The following is a 22,669-nucleotide window of genomic DNA, read 5'->3' as shown; positions in this document are numbered from 1 at the left end:
GAGATTTGAGTTCGGACCCTAAGGGTTATTCAGTTTTGTGTGCATCGGTGAGGACTCACACACCGGACCATCACACATGCCATCGCCGCTGTCTGACCGTGCCGAGCTGAGCTTAGCTGGTGGGTTGGTTGTGATGTCACTTTATTTTTTACAAAAAAAATATTTAATTAAATAAATATTTTTATTTATTAATTAATTATTTTTATGATGTTATTATGAAGCAGTAAAAGCGATCACATTACTGTTTTATTTTGGATCGACTTTTTATATAAGTCGTATCAGAACAACAGAATAGAAGAATACACCTCTTCAACCCAAAACATTCATTTCTCTTCAAAATCTATACAATTTCTCAAAGCAAACATTTTTTACGTGTTACAAAGCGATATCGTTCGGTACAGAACAAATCGTATACAGATGTTGTTTTATTTTGGGGACGCTTTGGTTAATAGACTGTCGTGCACACTTCGAGTAGGGCCGAGAAACATGTTAAAGAGAGGGACATAGTCTGTGACCCAGCCAGAATCATCATTCGGTAATTCGTTCCAGCTTTATTTTTTAATTCTGGTATATTAACTTTTATATCTTTTTTCAATAATAGTCGTACACACTCATAAGTATTATAATTTAAATATTACTATCATTTTAATTGATAAATAAATATTTATCATTGTTATTATTATTCAATTATTAAGCCTTTTAATGTGTCATGTTTTTGAATTAATCTATTCGTTCTTACGTATCGTACTTTTGGGTGTGTCGTATCGTGTCGTGCTTAAACTCATATTTTTTGTATCGTATCGTGCCTAAGCTCATATTTTATTATATATGTCGTGTTGTGTTATGCCTAATTAAGCACATATTTTTTTGTGCTGACCGTGCTTGTGTCTCTCAATTCGTGCTAGTTTCGTATCGTGTGAAAAAAACCTCACTCATATTTATTTACAACATTAAAGAAGACTAGAAGTAATATAAATAAAAATAGAATAAAAGATAAGTTTCTTTCAGTTTGATTATTAAAAAACAAATCATTATTACTCACATATAAATTACATGCGGGGACCAAATAAGATGTACTAAAACCATATATAATTTTTTTTTTACAATTCAATTGAAATTCATGTACAGAAACAATAATAACAAATGTAAATTGCTAAAAAAGAAGAACTCATATATCATATATGTAGGGTAATTTTCACTAATTTTTTCAAATATATTTTGTAAGAAAGGTCACCTTAACATGGGAAAAATATACAAAGAAAATTACATAAATGCGGATATGAAATTTTTTTTATAACAATTTTACGGATTTAAAATCGTCATTTCAATGCTTTTCAAAAAAAAAAAAAAACTCTTCTTTCAAAAAATACGAACTATTACTTTTTACGGACTTTTTCATTTTTACAATTTAAAACAGTTTTTTTTTTTTTTTTTTTTTTTTTTTTTTTTACATTTTTACGAAATTCTACCTAGAAACTCCTATTACAATTAGCGATGTAACTTAAATTGTAATAAAAAATCGTATAGAAACTCCTATTGCAACTAGCGCTGCAACCACTTTAAAAACCCAAACCGTAAGTTTTTTTTTAAAAAAAAGTTAAAAAATTAGTATATGATGTAATTCTCCTACATTTTACGTATAATAACATTATACTATGTTATTTGCATGGCACTTTATATTTGTGCTATATTATTTACACCTTATTTTTTTTTTCATGTTGCTTTCACAAGTCTCTGCATAAATTTAAATTAAAAAAAATTCTATAAAATAGTAAAACATAATCCATAAAATGTAAGGAAAAAAAACATGAAATTACAAATTTTAGGGGTTTTTATAAAATCTGTGCAAAAATATGGATTTTTTTTTTCCAAAAAAATTATTTTATGAGAAAAATTGAAGAAAAAATTGAAAAATATTAAGAAACTAAGTAAGGTAACCATGTACGGTAACCCGTAACCATAAGAAGGATAACCAGTTATCTTATACTGTTTTCTTTATATTTTTTAACTTTTTTTTTAAATTTTCCCATAAAATAACTTTTTCGAAAAAAATTATATTTTTGAAAACTCATACGAGGTAAGTTGAAAAATGCCTCTTTTATTCATCAATTAATCAAATTTACTTTTAATTTTATATTTATTTGAAACATACCTCTTTTTATATGTATTGTACCCAAAATACCCTTACATAAGAGAATCACATAAAGAGTATCTTGAAGTGACATGGACAAAATTGGTATAATGTTTAAAAAAAAGAGGTAAAAATGATAAATTTTAAAAAAGAAGGTAAAAATAAAAGAGGACAATATAAAAAGGGTATAGAATGTAATTTACTCAATTTTTTCTCTAACATGGTCACTAGGCCCAGATCCAAGAAAAGGCCCAAATGTGTAGATGAATCTTCTCCTTCAACATTTCTGCATCGTTACCGTACTTGGTCTCGGCCGGTTAAGCCTCCTCCAACAACATTAAACCCTTAAACCCTAAAAACGTGAAGAAAGAAAGATTGCCCTTCCCTTCCCTTCTCTGCATCTGTATTTTTCGTTCTTTCCCATTTTTCCTTTGTCGAAACTCTAAACTTTATACCTCCCTACTCTGCTAAGTGATCACCATGCACCGGTTCGCCACTACCCTCGTCTCCAAAGCCAGGTTTTTACTTTAATTACTGCTAAATTTAGTTTCTTTTGGCCTTTTTTTCATCTGGGTATTTCTCATTTTGATGTTTTCTCATCTGGGTATTTTTCTCATTGTGTTTTCTTTGTTTGGGGTACGTAGGTTGACTAAGAATGGCACTCAGCAGGTATTGTTGACTATTCTTTAGTTTTCTAGGTCGTTTAATTTCTAAATGTGTGTATATATATGACTGTATTTGGATGTGAAGTTTGGGTTTTTGATGATGCAAATGCAAATTCAAATATGTTTATTTTGTTTCCCATTGGATTTAGATTGGTAGTAGATTGAGTTGGACGAGGAACTATGCAGCAAAAGACGTTAAATTCGGGGGTCAAGCCCGTGCCTTGATGCTTAGGGGTGTTGAAGAGCTCGCTGATGCTGTGAAAGTGACAATGGGACCTAAAGTGAGTGGCTTTAGTATTATTAGTTACGAGTTATTTGACTGATTCGTTAGTGTAGTATTTTCACAATCAGTTTTGTTGTTATATGGATTTGATCACAATGCAATTGTCTGATTGGAAGTTTAGTTTGTGGTAGATGGTTAATTTGACATGAATTATAGTGTTGCTTTCTTTTGTTTTCCCCACAAAGTTTGGAGAGATTTTTGGTATTTGGTTTGATTAGGTGATCAACTTGTGGCTATGGTTTTCAATTTCATTTCTCCTTTGCAGGGTCGCAATGTTGTCATTGAGCAAAGTTATGGTGCCCCTAAAGTTACTAAAGATGGTGTTACTGTGGCAAAAAGTATTGAATTCAAGGATAGAGTAAAGAATGTCGGTGCTAGTCTTGTAAAACAAGTGGCAAATGCTACCAACGATGTGGCCGGAGATGGTAGGTGTTTGTCGTGAAGTATTAAACTAAATTACTATTAGTTTGATTTTGGTGGTTGAGTGGGATGTTTTAGTTCAGTATTTGGTGTAATGTTCTTATCATTTTTTATTTATAAAACATTCAGCTCTTATTTTGGATGATATTGTGGTCAAATGGTTGTTATCAGAAGATGGGATTCTTTATGTGTATTAATTGGTGTGAGCTTTCTTACTGATGTGAGGTCTGTGTAATTATTTGCAGGTACTACGTGTGCAACAGTTCTCACTCGTGCAATATTTAAGGAAGGCTGCAAGTCAGTAGCTGCAGGGATGAATGCTATGGATTTAAGGCGTGGGATTACAATGGCAGTTGATGCTGTCGTAACAAACTTGAAGAGCAGGGCAAGAATGATCAGTACATCGGAAGAAATAGCACAGGTGGGTTTAAAAGCTCTAATTTGGTTTAAAACTAGTTAAGAGATGGAAATATAGTTTTAACTGACATTGTTGTATGATAATTTTCCTGGAAGGTTGGAACAATATCAGCTAATGGGGAAAGGGAAATTGGTGAGCTAATAGCAAAAGCCATGGAGAAAGTTGGCAAGGAGGGTGTCATCACCATTGCAGTAAGTTATTTGGACTTCTCTATTTTTTCATGTAATGTTGAGTGGTTTTATTATCCCCGACTGTAAATAAAACATTTTACTCGGCTTAGTTCACTGCTGTGTTGAGCATACATTCCAGATTTTATTTTTATTTTCTTGTGAAGAGGATTGTGATATGTCATTTGTTGTACATGTTGTCATTGTGTTTGATTCTCTGAAATCTTACCCTGTTTATCTCTTTTAGGATGGGAAAACTTTGGAAAATGAATTAGAGGTGGTTGAAGGAATGAAGTTGGACAGGGGCTATATTTCCCCTTTCTTCATCACCAATCAGAAAAACCAAAAATGTGTAAGAATATATTTCCCGTTAATCGCTAGTTTCTTCATATGCTCATCCTTCTTGGATCTTTGTACTGTTTGTACCCTTTTACCTGTTTTTTTTTCCTAAGAAAACATGCCTCATTTCGGATATTAACAGGTCTTGTTATTATTTATAACAGGAATTGGAAAATCCACTTATCTTAATCCATGAGAAGAAAATCTCTAATCTGAATGCCATAGTGAAGATACTAGAGTTGGCTTTGAAGGTAATTTATAATTACTTGTTTTCGGGGTTTATAGAATTTGATTAAAATGTGTTCTTTTGATTGCCAACTGATTTGTTGTGAATTCTCAGAATCAAAGGTCTCTACTTATTGTTGCTGAAGATGTAGAAAGTGAAGCGCTCGCTACCCTCATCATAAACAAGCTCCGAGCTGGAATCAAGGTAAGTTTTAATCTTTTCTTCGGCAATCTTATTTCTTCCCGTGTAAGATATTGACATTATACATTCTATGTTGTGTTGGTTGGTCAAGGTTTGTGCCATTAAAGCCCCTGGTTTCGGAGAAAGCAGGAAGGCCAATTTACGAGATCTTGCTGTTCTTACAGGAGGGGAGGTGCGCCGCTCTTTAAAACTTTTTTCTCTTGAAGTATGGAATTACTAGGTGATAAAGAAACAATTGAAACATTTTCTCTCCATTTATATAAAATACAGGTCATAACTGAGGAGCTCGGTATGGATCTTGAAAAAGTCGGACCAGAAGTGCTCGGTACATGCAAAAAGGTGAGATAAAATAACATCAAACATTTTTCTTGCGTGCTAACCGCAAAGTAAACTTTTAGTTTCGATTAATGACCGAGTTTCTGCCTTTGTAGATTACGGTATCAAAGGATGATAGCGTCATTCTTGATGGTGCTGGTGACAAGAAAGCAATTGAAGAAAGATGTGAACAGGTCTATACAGTTTTCTTTGTTGTAATTGCTTTTATTGTTCGTGTTATTTAAACATGTTGGTTTTTTTATTATTAACTGATGTAAATCATGAACTTTGTAGCTGAGGTCATCAATTGAATCGAGCACTTCAGATTACGATACAGAAAAGTTACAAGAGCGGCTTGCAAAGCTTTCCGGTGGTGTTGCTGTCTTAAAGGTTTGACTTTTTTTCTCTACAAATGAAGTTTTCTATCATAATTCGTTTTGTTAATCGGGCCAGGTTTGATCAACTCGTATACAATATGCTATTTCATTTAGATTGGTGGAGCTAGTGAAACAGAAGTTAGCGAGAAGAAGGACAGAGTCACCGATGCTTTAAACGCTACCAAGGCTGCCGTGGAGGAAGGAATTGTGCCCGGTACATTTCTCGTTTAAAAGTGCCATTGGTTTAACCTTGTAAGACCGAAATCATTTATCGGTAAATTAATAAGTTCATACACTTATAGGTGGTGGTGTTGCCCTTTTATATGCTTCAAAGGAGCTTTCGAAGTTGCAGACTGCAAATTTCGACCAAAAGATTGGTGTTCAGATCATTCAAAATGCACTTAAGGTTCCCAACATTTTCTTTTTCCTGCTCATTTTCTTCGGTTACTTTCAAAAAAGACATTTATTTCCTCACTATTAGGCCTAAATCTTAATCTGTCCATCAATACTTTACTCGATGATTTTGACAGATGCCGGTAAGTACAATTGCTTCTAATGCCGGAGTAGAGGGGGAAGTTATCGTTGCTAGGCTTTTGGAGCAAGACAATCTTGACCTCGGATATGATGCAGCAAAAGGTTTGTCTTCAACTCATTACCAAAAGTATTTGACGAGACATCTATGTTTTCGACATTTGAAGAAATTATAACTCATTTTTTTATGTCGGTCTACATTATAGCTATAGTAAGCATTCGGTTGAAAGTTTGAACTTTGTTTTTGACACTAAAAATTATTTTAAATTTTTCGAAAACAGGTGGAGTGTCTACTATGTCTACTATAACTATAACATACACAGTCATATATAAGAAAAATTGAGATAAATTCTAGAAACGTCTCTACCAGTACGGACAAAAGTGATGTAATCCCGCCTTTATTATTATAGACAAGAACATTTATTCTTTTCTCTGCATCATTCAGGTGAATACGTGGACATGATAAAGGCGGGAATCATCGATCCATTGAAAGTCATTAGGACGGCGTTGGTTGATGCTGCAAGGTAAACTCACACGACATTATTAGTTTTCTTCCTAAAAATCGAAAAATTCAAGCTTAACGTTTTTATTTTCGGTTGTTATGTAGTGTTGCGTCGTTGTTAACTACCACGGAAGCTGTTGTTGTGGAACTTCCCAAGGATGAGGAACCATCTGCAATGTCACCAGGCATGGACTACTGATGTTGATTTTGTCATCTATACATTTTTTTCTTCAAAAGTAGGATTTGGCAAGAGAACAAGGATCAAATATAAAAATAAAATAAAGAAATTGCTAGAACTTAGAAGAGAATTTTACACAAAAACCAGAAAGTTGAGATAGAAAACTCTTTATTCTTTAAATCTTACTCTGATTTTTGTTTCACTATTTATACCAATTTTTGAGTTTATTATGAAATTTGCTACACCAACTATAGTGTCTGCTAAAATATGAACTTTTATTCATTTAATCTTTTTTAGTTGAGTTTTTTATTTTATTTTATTTTAATCAAATAATAATAAATATAGAAATGACTGAATTTATTAATTGGAAATTGTTTGGATTGGATATTGGAGAAAATAATAGTATGTGATAATATTATTATTAGGTGAAGTTGCTTTTCAATTCAATTAATTTAATTTAAAAGACTTGTCTAATGATTAGACATTTTTAGTTCAACTAACAAAATAATGCTATGGTTGACACGTGAAAAATCATAAAAATTACTTAAATAATTATTATAATTCTTGTTATTGAATTTTAAATCTTATCTATTTCTCTTTAATTAAACATAAGACAGTAATTAAATAGGCTAATAATTTTCTATATTATTTATTAGGAAATGATTGAAACCTAATTTTTTAAGATCTCGACAATTATTAAAATTTAGAATAGAATAGAATATATCTAAAGTTTGAAAGCAATCTAAATTAGATCATGTTTCATTGTACCCTAAATTTTATATTAAAAAAAAATTATTGGTGCCCATATTGTTTATAACATAAGGTCTTAAGTCAAACGTTACTATTATGGGAAATAATTGGAGAAAGAGTAACAAAATAACAATGAAAGTTTTATATGATTGTGTTTGGATTAAATAATAAAATAATGGGTAGGGGTTGGTACAAACAAATACAATATAATTATGCATATATTTAGGTAGTTAATTGTATGACTTTTCTTTTTTAAACCAATTAGCTTTATGGTCTAGTAATGTATCAAGTGTACAAAATGATATATCAAATGGGCATAATTATGAATCAAATGCCAATAGTATTTCCATTTTGTTGAGCTTAGGTATTTCGAGTTCTCCTTCAAAATATTTTAATAATTTATTTTGCTAAATTTTTACTGCAACTTTTAACTTTCAAAGTCTAGTTGATTAAACTTTGAATTTGGGTTTTAGACTTTGAACTTCTCAAAAATATATTGTTGTAAAACTACAATAATTTTACAAAAATAATGGCTGAGGCCTTAAAGAATAAAAGTATCTTCTTTTGAAAGACTTTTAAAAGTTAATATGTTTGGAAGAAATTATGTAAGAATTAAGAATTAGGGTGGTAATTACAGTGTTTAGTAATTACATTTTATTTTAAAATATAAGGTGTCTTTAGAAATGTAATAATTATATATGAATTACTAATATCTTATTTAGTAGAATAATTAGTAATTATATAGGAAATTTTTTTTTTATAATAATTACACAATGTAATTATACTCAATTCTCATGAAGGGTCATGAACATTGTAATCCTTCAATTATTTTCAATTGCACAGTTACAGTGTAATTACATAGTCAGACAAATATGTTAAATTGTATAATTATTTTTAATTACACACAAATTTGATTAAACCGTGACTTTTTAAATACGTCCAAAAATATAAAATATATAGCTCGTGTAAAATTAAACTTAGTTTTTCAAAAGCCAGCCAAGAAATTCTTAAATTAGACACGAAATAAAAATGAAATATAGTGACACACTAATAGGACTCTAGATTAAGAACATACACAAATATGAGTATTTCATAATTTGTAATATATATTTAGATATAGTTGTGCTACTTGTTCTTCTGTTTTTTTTTTTTTTTTGGAACGGTGACCAAGTTGTGCTACTTGATGAATATATACAATTATATTATTTTGTAATTTTGTGTAAAATTAAATATAAAAAAATCGAGTAATAGGTGATTTTTTTTTTAATGTGTCTCAAGACAGAATATGGAGTATAATTAAATGTCAAAATGATTATAATATATATTTTTTGGGGGAAACATGTTTATTTAAAAATATGAAAAATACTTAAATGAAGAAATGGAACAAGACTACATTCAAAGGCCAAAACCAACATATTGTATGAAGATGAGATGAGAGTGTCCAATGGGGTAAGTACTTATTAAAAGCAAAGTAGTGGAGAGAGAGAGAGGATAGGAGGAACATGAAATGGGTCCTCTTCTTTCACTAATGGAACCAAAATTGTCCTTAAACAAGCTGATGTGGCACCATCCCTGCATGCAGGGACGGACCCATAAGTAACAATGTAATTTTTACTAATAAAAATATTGTCTTTTAAAAAATTAAATGTAATTTTTTTAATTTGATAATTATAGACCAAAATAATAAAAAAATCCTCATAAAAATAAATCTAGTTAGAGTGATTATAATATATATAAATATTTTTTAATAATAAATAAGCTCACAAAGTAAAAATTTTGGGTCCGTCACTGCCTGCATGCCACGTCCACACCCCTTAATGTGGATTCACTTTAAAGCAACTCTAAAGCAAACATCCATAAAAATAACAATCTCCACATTATATTTTAAATTAAAATAATTGTAATATTAATTTCCTTAAAAGCATGAATTTCATATTCTCTCTATGGTTTACTCCCGATTCAAGTATACTCTTTCCAACTCAAATTCACATAGCAAACATCCTATTAAGTGACATTTGGTTAAAAGAAATGAAAACATAACTAGAACAATAATGACAATTTAATACTTTTTAAAATAAAATCAAATAAAGAAATAGAATAAAGTTATTTCTTTTTTATACTGCTCCATTTCATTCCTTCTAATCAAACGCTATCTAATAACTTATTAGGGTTTGGCACCAATTCAAACAGTATTTCATGATATTGTATATGAGAGCGGCCAGTCTCTATAGTCATGAAACTTAATTAACTAATTATTAATTACAGTGATTACTAGCTAATTACACATTGTTGGACCAATAATTTCGTTTTTTTCCTTTCAAATATTAAATTAAAATAAACGTGCATTTTTATCCAGATCATTAATTCATGATGATGATGATGATGAGTAGTAGTAGTAATTGTGTCATAGAATTTTTTATTGGTTGGAAATCGAACCATCACGCAAACATTCATGATTCTACCATTGTTAGTCTCAAGTAATAAAATTCCAATATTATAAGAGAAATACTAAATGGTACTAGTGGTGCTTACTGCCTACTAGTATCTTCTTATATGTTAATATCGTTATTGGTTTAACTAAGTATCAGATCTCATATAATTTAATATAATAACTTTTAGAAAGTATCACTACAAGAAAATGTTACATTACCGGCGGAATTATTAGGGGCGGACTAAATCCGCCGCTAATAGTAGGGTTTATTTTTTTAAAAAATAAAATAATATTGAAAGAATTAGTTTGTGCGGGAATTCTCCCGGTATTAAATTTCAAATTTATTAGCGGCGGACTATTACCGGCGGAAGTCCGCCGCTAATAATATTAAATAATATTTTAAATATTATACTTTTATTATTACCGGCGGATCCTATTATTACCGGCGGATCTCCGCCCCTAATAATTTTATATATATATCATCTTCATCTTTACTCTTCATTAATTTCTATTTCTCTCTCTCTCTCTCTCTCTCTCTCTCTCTTCGTCTCTTCGTCTCCGCCCTTACCACCATCAATTCCTCTCCTCTTGCTCCTTTAAATCCACCCCTACATCTCACCAAATTAATGATAGTCTCCTCTAATGGGTGAGTATGATCTCTGATATATTTTTTTTTTTGAATATTTACTTGAGAAATATTTAATTATATATTTAAAAATGGGTCTCTCTTTCTCTCTTTTTAGTTATTTTTTCTCTGTGGAAATGCTAGAGCACTGCGACAAAGGAAATCAAAAGGAAACCATTATTTTTGGGTCAGTTTCTTCTCTAATTTATTTTTAATTATTTTTAAAAAAATTTATTAATAAATGAGGTATATATGTGAAGATGGGTATATATATAATTGTTTTTTAGAAAACTGATATATATTAATTTATTGAGGTGTATATTTTTCTGATTAAATATAAATTATGTGAATGTATTGATTTTTTTTTTTTTTGAAAAGGAGTGTATGTATTGATTAAAAGTGTATATATTTGTATATTTCAAAAAAAAAAATTATACAGTAATTTAAAAGTTATACATATTTTATATATTTATACTTTTTTAATATATATAATATATATATATATATATTATTATGTATATGTATTTTTTTTTGGTCAGAAAATACAATTAGAATATATTATAGCTTTGAATAAGTATTATGTTATTACAATTTTTTATTTGTGAAATTATTGTGTTTTTCAATAGCCTAAATAAGTGCTTATGTATATTTATATTAGTAAAAGAAAATAATACTTGAGTTGATGTAATATTTTAATATCTTTGTGTGTATTTATTTGTTTATTTTTTTTTAAATGAGTATGTATTTAAATTTTACTTATTTCATAGTGTGTATTTATTTAATATAATTTTTTCATTAAATAAGTTATTTAAACAAGAATAATATTTTGATTAAATTGTGATATAATCTTATAATTATTTAATTTAAGTACTTAATAATAATTGTGAAGTTATTGGTTCATCGCAACAACAGGAGTAACAATTTTTACTTATCCTCATACGCCAACAATTTCGGAATCAATTTTAAGATAGACCGCTTAGGTGATCTTCGCATGGCACGGTAGATGAAGAGCTTCACCAAATTGACCTTTATTGTTTTGAAGTGATGATGAACAACATTAATGATTAGTTTATGCATTTTGTAAACTTAGTTAATGTAATTATTTAGTTGGATAGTATGAGTATTAGTTAGTTTGTTTAATGGATATTGTAATTATATATTAATTTTAAATTTGATTTATATTTAAATTAGATAATTGGTTTTTAATATATTTTTATTATTTAATGTTTTTTATTTTAAATTTATTTAATATTAATTTATATTAAAAAATAAATTTAAAAGTATTAGAGGCGGAGTGGTCCGCCGCTAATAATAGTGTCAGATTACGAATCTGACACTATTAATAGCGGCGGGGTACTGTTAGTCCGCCGCTAATTATTGTTAATAGCGACCCTTTATTACCGGCGGATTATTACCGGCGGAACCCGCCTCTAAAGATCTTTACCGGCGGATTTTTCAATTATTACCGGCGGACCCTTCCGCCTCTAATTCTTATATTTGTTGTAGTGTATTACTACATGTCGAGAAAGTGTTAGGTACTACAATAGAACCTCCATTCAAGAATAACCTCTAATTTGTTATAAAAAAATGAAGTCCCAATTTGGGTCAATTATAAATAAGAATAACCTCTATATTGTAATTAGTTATACATTTTTTAAGTCCCGTATTAATAAAATATACCTCTATATAAGAATAATTACATCTTAAAAAAATATATACATATATTTTATAAATTTATTTATGTAGAATTAATAATTTTATTTCAAATTATAGTACATGTATAAATATTATATATACTCGAAAATAATTTTAATATAATATAGTATTAAGAATTGTTTATTGGTATTTTTGTTACATTAATATTTTTTGATATTTTGATTTTTTTTTAAGTGTAACTCTATTTAGTTATAACCTCTCAATTAGAATATTATTTTCTTGGTCCCAAGTGTATTCTTGGATAGAAGTTCTACTGTACTAGTAACTAATAACAATGCTCTATACATAGGGACACGATTTTATCTTGTATGTATTTTCACGGAATGTATTCCGTGGTATTAGATGAGTTTCAAGGTACATTAGATGGGTCTTAGTGCACGTTATCATTTTTTAACCCTAATTACTCCTAGATCAATCCCAGCCATCAGATCAAAGAACTCTCCCATCTAACGGTTGTTGTGCATCACAGGATAAAATCGTGTCCCTATAATATATATATTTATATATGTGTGTATTTTGTTAATTTCTACACACAATTTATAGTTCTATTCTTAATAGTTTTATTATCCTTTTTATATTTCATACCTGACAGCTACTACTACTCATCCAACATTTATTATACCTAAGCATTTTTTATTATTGTAGATATATTAACTTAAAGCCATTAAATAATAACTAAATAATTTAATATACTTATAAATCACTATATATATCTTTCAAAAAATAAAACAAATTACATATTATAATAATATGCTTCTGCATAATTATGACAAATATTTATACATATATATCAATAATGCATGTACGTAATGTAATAATGATGCAATATATAATACAAGTGGCAGTTTTATGTTATTTTGCCCTTTTTGTTTTTGTTTTTTTAAAAAGAGACAAAAGAAAATGAGAAATAATAATTTAATAACATTCAATAGGAAAAAAATGACAATCTTAATATCTTACCAGCTATAAAACTGAAATAAAGCCGCACAAATCTTATAAAGAGATGATCAAGTATAATGACACCCCATGCTGAGATAAAGAAGGGTAAGAAGATTATGGAAAATGAGATTGGCCCTAAAGGTAGGCGAGTCAAGCATGCGTCTCGAGCCCTCGAACGCTCCAGGTCTTGAAATTGTGAAGAAACCAAATTATTAGTATATAGAAAATATTAAATAATAAAAAAATATAACAGATATTGTTTGATGTAGTGGTAAAGACTAAAAAACCTTACTTTAAGCTAAAAAGTCAAGAATGAATTACCAACTTCTACTTTTTTATTTTTTTTTAAAAAAATATTTAATGTGTAGCTAGACACAAAGGGGAGACCCCACAAAAGGCAATCACATAGTGCCCAAGGTTGGAAACACCTATACTTGATTGTGGAACCTTATGAAAATGCTCCACGAGCAGCACACCAAGACACTGGAGAGCTCCACGACCAGGCCAGTGCCTTAGCTAAGGAGAGGGAAAGAGGAAGACCCTAACCCTAAAGAGAGAAGGAATTAATAAAATGTACGCAGGGTTTATGTTACTCCACATATATATTTTCCTAAGAAATGTTGAACAAGATCAATATTTTTTATGTAAGGTTGAACAAGATCGATTTGATTAGTAAATGATGAATTTTTTAATTTTTAACTCGACGGTCAGTGTTCCACATTCATAACAAAATTTTGGTACGAAACGAATACAGTACAAAAAATTTATAAAATAGGAGACTAAGCACGAAGAAGAGTACACGATATAAACTCCTAATTTAAATTTTTAAAATTTCAACAAATCTATTCCCAACATTTCAATAATGAATCTATAAATGATTTTAATTATCATTTCAGCATTTTATTAATTGGTCGAAAATTTGTAGTTATATTTAGAGAGCTAATTGTACTCGATTTGTTTTTTTTTCTAGGATCTCTTTGTTATAATTATCATAAAAAAAGAAATATTTATTTATTTTAAAGAAATTTACATAAAGTACTAAAAATTGCATTTTTTTTAGATTTTCTTTCTTAACATTTTTACAAATTTATGATTTTTTAAAAGGAAGACAACATTACGTTGCTGCAAGATTATATATATATTATATTTTCACACTGTTAAAATTATAATTTTTTTTTAATTTTTTTAATTCAAAAATTATAATTTTTTTTAGAACAACTTAAAAAGTAAAAACAATGGTATGTAAGAAGAAAAAAAAAGTCAGTAAAATTGTAAAAAAGATTAAAATTCCATAAAACATAAATTTTTTTGTTGGTTTGAAAAGAATTAGCATATTTGGTAAATTGGTAATAATGTAAGTGACGTACCTCTAAACATGTCTACAACTCGTAAGATGTGCAACAAACTGCATACATTAAATTTAGTGGAGAATTTTTATGTACTTGAAGTCAGTGACCTCAATAATGAAACAAATACTACACAAAACCGTAAAAGTGCCTCTTCCTTTAATTAAAGGGATCAATTATTTATATGTTCTTTAAAAAAAAAAAAAACAATACACGAGCAATACTACTGTCGACCTTCTGTTATAACATTTGAGTTAATTTTTACGCCTGAAAATATATATATCGGATTTTTTTTTTCAATTTTTTTTTTTGTACGGGAGTGTTCGTTATACTTATAACATTATCTCTGTAAATTTTTGAAATTTTTTAAATAGTTTACAGTGCCGAAAATACGTTTGAAGTTTTTTGAACGCGCGTGGTAAACTGGAATATCAGGAACTCTGTTTTCGGTACTGTAAACTATTCAGAATTTTAAAAAAAATATTTTGGTATGTAATTTCAGACGTGAAAATTGACTAAAAGATTGTAATAGGAAATTGTAATTAGTATTTTTCTTATTTATTTATTATTAAATTAACTTTAAGGTTTCAAGAAATAAAAAAAATTAAATTAATTTTTTTAAATTGTTTTTCTAGCTTTTCAAAAAAAAAAAAAATTGTTTTTCTAGTAATTTTTTTTTTCAAGTCTTATGAACCTAAAAAGATCTTAAAAGGAAAAAGAGGTTGAGAGAACTTTTGATGTCGGGCAACGAAAAACGGTCCTGACAAATATATGATGTGTGCTTGTAAAAGAATATTATACTTTGTTAAAAAAAAAGTATCACAAAAATATTATAATTATGTTTTAAATTTACGTACTTAATTTTTTAATTAATATTGTATTGAAGATGAGTTAAATAAAATAAATTCAAAATTCAATCATTATATACGTCATATATAGTTTTGTTCCAATTTGTGGGAATAGATAGAACACCAATTAACCGAAACCGAATAGGCAATCTCCCAAACTCATGTGATTATTCTGATCAACACACTCTTTCATAAACTCTACATATTGTCCTTTTATAAATATTGTCCTTTCATAAATGATCAACATATATATAGGGAGACGATTTTTTCCGTGATGTACGATAGTCGTTAGATGTAGAAGTTATTTGTACATGTATTTGAGATTGATATATTTTGAGAAATTTTTTGGTTGGGAGTATCAATTTTGATTTTGTCGTTGAGTCATTTTTTTTTTTGTGTGTGTATTGAAAGGTTATAAATTAAATTTTTATACGATTAAATATGATGGGAATTACGTAAAAATACATCACATGACAAAATCGTATCCCTATATATATTTGAAAAATAGATATATATGTGTATATATTTTAGTTTGTTATAAATATATTTGTAATTAAAAGTCATGTACTAACAAGTTTGGGTCTACCATATATATTTTGAGAAATTCTTTGGTTGGGAGATCAATTTTACTTTTGTAGTCGAGTCATTCTTTATTTATTTATTTTTTTTTTTGTGTATTGAAAGATTATAAATTAAATTTTTATACCATTGTGTACATCATATTTATATTAGGCATCTTGATTGTTTTTGAATAATTTACCATAGAGAAAGTGAGATTCAAATATTCAATTATACGTACCCATATTTATTATATTTTACGTGTAAAATTATTTTAAATTTTATTTTTGATACCGTAAAATATTCAAAAATTGAAATATCTCAAAAATAGAAGATAAAATATCTATTACAACTACAATATTATGTAACAACGCTTAATAAGACTGATATAAAATTCATTGACAATATATTTACACTGCTTTAAATCTAACTCAACCCAATAATATTATATAAAAAATGGGATATATGTAATTTCTTATAGTACAAAAAAAATAAAAAACGCTCATACTCATATGGTAACCGTAAGAACAAAAGTGACACTCTCACTTAAAAAGAATAAAAGTGACCCTCCCACTTAAAAAGCTCCTATACATGTATATTTATAATAAATAAATTTTCTATCATTACTCCTTTTTCCTTTAATAGAAAAATCATGGATATTATTAGTTCATACTTTATAGAGAATAATCTATTAATTGACTATAGTCAAAAGTTTTCTCACTTAATTAGAATTATTAATGTTAACAAAACCCATATGATTATGAGTTAAACCATGTATATATAGATATAGTATAGCTAATTAAATGACATTTTATTTATGTATTATAATCCGTTTAATTAAAAAGGATTTTAAGTTATTATTATATATATTTATTTTGAGGTGATAGTGATACCTGCAACAGAAATCATGATCATGGGCAAATTAATTACTTAATTAACTAATTAATATATAATATACGTATAATATTTTAATTTTTAATTATTATCCTTAACTGTCCTATTCGAACATACATACTCCATTATTTTAAGCAACAACACACACTTCAATAATTCTCGTTGATTAAAATAAAATTATCATAAACATATATATATAAAAAAAAAATAGATAATGATGTTTCAATGTTTTTCTTAAAAAATTAATTAACGTAGATAGCTTTACATTTGTAGGTAGACAGTTTACCGTTAATTGTCATTATCTAACTAAAGCAATCATTTTATTAATTTATTTTAATGCTCTTTTGAGTATTAGTACTTTATTCAATCATTCATTAAATTAATTAATAGTTAAAAATTAATCTCAATTAATCTATTAATTGAAAAGCGCTAATTTTTCTTTATCAGCTACTTGACTGCCACGTCAGCAAATGTGTTAATAAGACAAATGTACAAATTAAGTCCACACTCGTACGTATATACGTAAACGACAGTCTTCCTCTTAAAATAACTAAAGTTTAGTTAGAGGTAATGAAATAAGATAGAATAGAATTAAAATAATTTTTATTTTATTTTTTCGTTTGGTTACATATTAAAGTATTAAAATGTCATTTTAATAGAATAATATTTTTACTATTTTGATAGAATATTCTATTTTAAAATGGAAGGAACTATTTCAATTCATAATAAGAAAAAATTTAATAATTTTTTTTAATACTTTTTACGCTAAATTTTATTCAATTCCATTCGTATTTGTATTCTCATTTTTTTAAATCTATATTTTTATTCCTTCCAACCAAACGTCATTAACAAAATAATTTTTATTCTTTTAGAATTAATTAATTTATGAGTATTTTGGCTATATATATATACAAAATAATGTTACATATTTATGTACGCATCAGACCCAATAAAAATTATTCAAAATAAAAATAAGAAAAAATGCTAAATGCTAAAAAAAAAATAATGTATTCTATAAGTACTTTTATTTTTTAATTTTAAAAATAGAAAACAAAAGTATATTCTATAACTTTTATTTTTATTATTATTTTTAATTTTATTTAAGTCAGGTCCAGGTCCGAGTCTAGAGTTGGGGCTGTGATCCGAGTCTGGGAATGGGGATAGGGTCGGAGTTCGGGTCCCAAGGTTCAGGTTGGGATCGAAATCTAAAATATTGATTAAGAAAATTTTTTAAAAAATTTATGAAAGTGATTTTTTTTTTGTTTTCAAATTTTTTAAAATTTTGATTTGTTGCGAAAATTATTAATTACTACGCAAGTGTACGCAATCAAGTAGTATACTCACGCAAGTGAGGTCGAACCACAGGGAATTGGATTAATTACTACTAAACTATACTTATAATTCTATTTGGCAAATCAAAAGTATTTATGATTGAAAAAGGAAGAAAGAAATTCAAGAAACTTAAAGAAACAAGTGAATATTAATCAAGATAAGAAAATAGGGAGACGAATCCTGTTGTTAAGTTACCAATGTTAATGTCTAATTGCTATCCTTCTCTTGAAGTGAATGACAGATTATAAATTAACCTAGCTCTTTTCAGATCTTCTAGGTTCTAGATCTCATGCTCTCTAATTAATCTCTTAATTAAACTAACATGAAATCAGCATTAAGCAATAATCTAAATGTCACAAAGGCTATGTAAATACTTTCGTTTCACATCAAAACCTAGACTATCCAATTTTAGCATTCTCAATTCTCACTTTTCAGATTTCGAATTGAGATCATAAAACATGTAAAAGGTGATCAATCTTGCACATGGAAATTAAACACAAATATGAATAGTGTTCACAATCAAGATGGAGGAATGGCAATTATTCATTAACTAGGAAAAACTTAAACAACATTCATCATTCTCCCTAAATAGGAGTTTAGTTCAAAACATTCATAATCAAATCCATAATTAACATTGAAGTAGAAAAGAACATAGAAAAATTAAAGAGAAGAGAAAGAACTAGTTGAAGCAATTGATCCGGGTCGCCACAAGCCGCTCTTCTAGCCTCCTTCTTTGTTTCTAGGGTTCTAATCCTGAATACTCCCTAATTTTCACGAACTCCCTCTATTTAAACCAATTCTCATCTTTAAAATTCGTGAAATTACGAAACTGCCCAAAAATCCCGTCACTGGGGTCCCCGTCGCGACTGGCAATGCCCCCGTCGCGACGGGGTTAAGCAACTTTGTCTCGAACTTCTCTCTTGAATCCGTCGCGACGGATATTGTCCGTCGCGACGGGATTTAGCGACGACATATTTTTTGGTTTTTCTTCTCAATTCTTTCACCACTTGTCCTCAATTCTTGTAAATACTTTCTTTAAATACACAAAAGAATCAAGCGTAAAATAGTCCTAAAACTAGAAACAAAGAGTGAAAACTAACCGAAAATACGTCCCGAAACTTAGACTAATTTTAGCCTAACAAATTCCCCCAAACTAGATTCTTACTCGCTCTCGAGTAAGATAAATACTACTAACTACTAATCCACTAACTACGCTATCAGATAATCACAATACTACTGGCTCATGTTCTGTTTTCTTCCACTGCTCAAACTAGAATTTCAATTCAACCAACTCTAATAATTAATTTAGATGCTCAGTTTTTCACATACTGCACAAACACAAGATGACTTCACAATCGAAACAATGTTATAATGGTTTTACTCTTTCCAGCCATTCCACTACCCGATAACTCATATGCTTGCATGCTTACCTCTCTCCACTAATGTTGACAACATCCTTTCAGAATCAATAGGGCTTTTTGAGGTTTATAAAGTATGGCTTAGATATTTGGAAAAGGAAAAAAACAATTTTGGCTAAAGATATCATAAGCACAAAAATAACCCACAAGCTTCCTCTAATTTCAAATTTCCCAAAGTGTTCCCACAACTAACCAAGATTGAGAATTTTTTTTCTTTTCCCAACATCACTGAATTTTATTATCTTTCTTGAATCATATATATATATTTTTTTTCAATATTTTTTTTTCAGTGATATTGATCTTACAACTTATATTTTTTTTTCTCAATCTTGCACGTTTTTTTTTCTATCTTCTCTCACACCATGCATTTTGCTCCCCCAAACTAATTATATAGCTTATGGTATCATTGATAAAATAGTGAGGACAAAATTTAACAGTGTGGATACATATTTCGATTCAACAGGTGAAGAATAAAACAAGTTTAGGCTCAAGAGGGTTAACTAAGGATAATCATTTCATGGTAGGCTTGAAAGGCTCAAACTATCCAACAAATGCCTAAATCATATTCCTATTGAATGTTGTCAAGGATTTCGCCTCAAAAGAATAAGACATGCAAGTTCTAAGCTATTCAGTCAATCTTACCACAAACCACAGTAAAACAATTATAACATATTTCACAGATCATCAAATTGCATTCTTACACATGTTATACGAGCATCCAAACTAATCCAAAGAGTTAACAAAATTAAGCACACAGTTATTTTGCAATTTCAGAGCACATTACAATAAACAGCAGCACACAATTATCTTTTAGCTTATTGCCATCCTTAACTAAAACAGAAAAAAAAAAAACCAACACAGAAAATTAAAGTGCAGAAAATAAAATTTTTAAATCTCTCCCCCCAAACTAAATATGACATTGTCCCCAATGTGTTAAAATAAAATTGTGGTTGAGAGATACTTACCTGCGCACCACATCAATAAGCGGTTGACACCCGTAATAAGCGTCATGCAAGACAACTTGAAAATTATTGTTGTACTCGCCTTAAGCTTGGCAAGCAATGAGTTTGAACAATAGTCAGCACCAACAACATAAGATTTTGGATGATGTGCTTGGGGAGAAGCCTTTGGTAACTCGAAGAGAATACAATATGGAGAATGCGGCATTAGTGGAAAATAAGGGTCCATTGGTGGTTCATAATATAGTGGTGTTGACAACCTCAAATTAACAACTACAAGTGATTCTTCTACCACCAATGGCACCTCTTTCTTGCTTTTCTCAAATAACCTCTCAATTGGTTGTTCAGTTTCCTCATGACCATCCACATCCTTGACTGTGATTTGATCTTCAATAATTTCATCATTGAGGATGGATGTTTCTTCATTCACCAAATTGAGTTCATCATTTGTTGAGCAAGCATCCAATGTATCCAAATCTTCAACCACTTCAAAGGATTCTTTCTCTTCAATTCTAGGCTCAGTCTCTTCTATGTATTCATTTGATGGTGCTTCTACTATATTCAAACAACTCTCATAACTTTCGTTATTTGAGTTATTATCCTTAAAACTCTCTGAATCCTGCGCCATTAAATTATCACATAGAGCTTTTACCATGTCCGCCAATCGATTAATCTCTTTTGGAAGTGATAGTATATCCTCCTCTTCTTCAATTGGTTGGGGTGAGTTTGGACAATAAGGAGGGTATTGATGACTCCAACCTTGAAGTGATGAATTCCAATGCCAATCATAATCAAAATCTGCCATATCATTCAACAGATTTATTGCTTCATGGCCTCTCCTTAACAAGAAAGGCTCTCCGGTAACCTCGCTCCATAATCCACCCAACTTTTTGTTTCATCATCAAGTCCATTATAAAAGAGCCACGTAAAACATCCACTTGAGAAAGTGGGATAACATCTCTCTCCAAGCTCTTTAAATCTCCTCCAAGCAGAATAGAATGATTCATTGTGTTGTTGGGCAAAATCCTCAAGATATAGCATCTGGATTTATCTTGCAGGTCAAACTCATAAGTACAACATTAATAAAATAAAAAATAAAATAAAACTAAATTAGTAATTAAAAGATAAAAATTTGAAACAACAAAATTAATACTAAAACTAAAAAGAAAAACCAAATTAGAACAAAATTTAATTTTTAAAAAAATACTTTCAATTTTCTAATTAAAATAAACGATTGATTAAAAAATTATTACCAAACTCATCCTAAAATTTTAGATTTTTTTTAAAAAAAGAAAACAATGGTAGCTCTAAAATAAAAGATGAAGAGAAAGAAGAATTTGTTATGGAAATATAATATTGGGATTCGACGCATACCATAACATAAATATCACACTCAAAGCAACCAAATGATTTTTACTTATTCTTTTTAAGCAAAAAGTACAATATAATCTCAATAAATTAAAATTTAATCTAAATTATTAATAACTCATGGACACAAGTAAAAGTTAATTTATAATTATTAATATAATTTAATATGCTATTCGGTGGCGGTCCTAAGCAGTAAGTAGTAAGCACTACTTTATTTTAAATTTTTACAATAATAAATAAACATTTTTAATTATATTATTATTTAATAAGAAAATAAAAAGGAATACAAATTAATCTTTAATTATTGTTTAATTTTTTATTTCAATTAACAATATAATATATATAAAATGTTATAAACTTAGATTACATTATTATTAAGAATTTTCCCATACAAATAACAAGAAAAAGAAGAAAGGAAATTTAGAACCCCAAAATGGAATAAATTTCATCAACACAATACAAATCTACCCAAAAACAAGAGCCTAAGTCTTACTGCACACATGTGATTTGTTGATGAGTGTGTGCATGTGATGTGATGCCGGCCCCAAGCCAAGATCATGGGATAATGAAGTGAATAGGATATCATTTTAAAATAATAATAATAATAATAATAATAATAATAATAATTAAATAAAAAATAATGATATGTAATCACTCACATATTACACATATGAATGCAATAATTTTATAAAGAAAAATCTAAGAAAACTAATGAAATGTTAAAAATGTGTT

The 22,669-nt window shown here is 28.7% G+C and overlaps 1 protein-coding gene and 1 long non-coding RNA gene across 2 annotated transcripts; both read left to right on the top strand.

The window, feature by feature from the left end:
• Positions 1-2,362: 2,362 nt before the first annotated feature.
• Positions 2,363-7,019, top strand: LOC115714262 (chaperonin CPN60-2, mitochondrial). Its single transcript, XM_030642895.2, has 18 exons — positions 2,363-2,649; positions 2,776-2,800; positions 2,946-3,077; positions 3,345-3,504; positions 3,745-3,920; positions 4,013-4,108; positions 4,332-4,436; positions 4,588-4,674; positions 4,764-4,853; positions 4,942-5,022; positions 5,121-5,189; positions 5,282-5,359; positions 5,460-5,555; positions 5,657-5,756; positions 5,845-5,948; positions 6,073-6,178; positions 6,519-6,597; positions 6,681-7,019. The coding sequence occupies exons 1-18, from the start codon at positions 2,612-2,614 to the stop codon at positions 6,772-6,774; spliced, it is 1,716 nt and encodes a 571-aa protein (XP_030498755.1). The 5' UTR covers positions 2,363-2,611; the 3' UTR covers positions 6,775-7,019.
• Positions 7,020-10,472: 3,453 nt separating this feature from the next.
• Positions 10,473-11,765, top strand: LOC133036579 (uncharacterized). Its single transcript, XR_009687172.1, has 3 exons — positions 10,473-10,580; positions 10,678-10,746; positions 11,472-11,765. It is a non-coding gene; the product is annotated as an uncharacterized LOC133036579 (long non-coding RNA).
• The last annotated feature ends 10,904 nt before the right edge of the window (positions 11,766-22,669 follow it).

This window comes from Cannabis sativa, chromosome 4, assembly GCF_029168945.1.
Source record: "Cannabis sativa cultivar Pink pepper isolate KNU-18-1 chromosome 4, ASM2916894v1, whole genome shotgun sequence".
Lineage (NCBI taxonomy): Eukaryota > Viridiplantae > Streptophyta > Magnoliopsida > Rosales > Cannabaceae > Cannabis > Cannabis sativa.
The sequence above is the reverse complement of the archived record's forward strand: the minus strand, read 5'-3'. Positions and strand labels throughout refer to the sequence as shown.

Coding starts and splice junctions, on each gene's coding strand:
- LOC115714262 (XM_030642895.2), top strand. CDS start 2,612: ATGCACCGGTTCGCCACTACCCTCGTCTCCAAAGCCAG. Junction 3,505..3,744: donor CAACGATGTGGCCGGAGATG/GTAGGTGTTTGT, acceptor AATTATTTGCAG/GTACTACGTGTGCAACAGTT. Junction 5,360..5,459: donor TTGAAGAAAGATGTGAACAG/GTCTATACAGTT, acceptor TGAACTTTGTAG/CTGAGGTCATCAATTGAATC.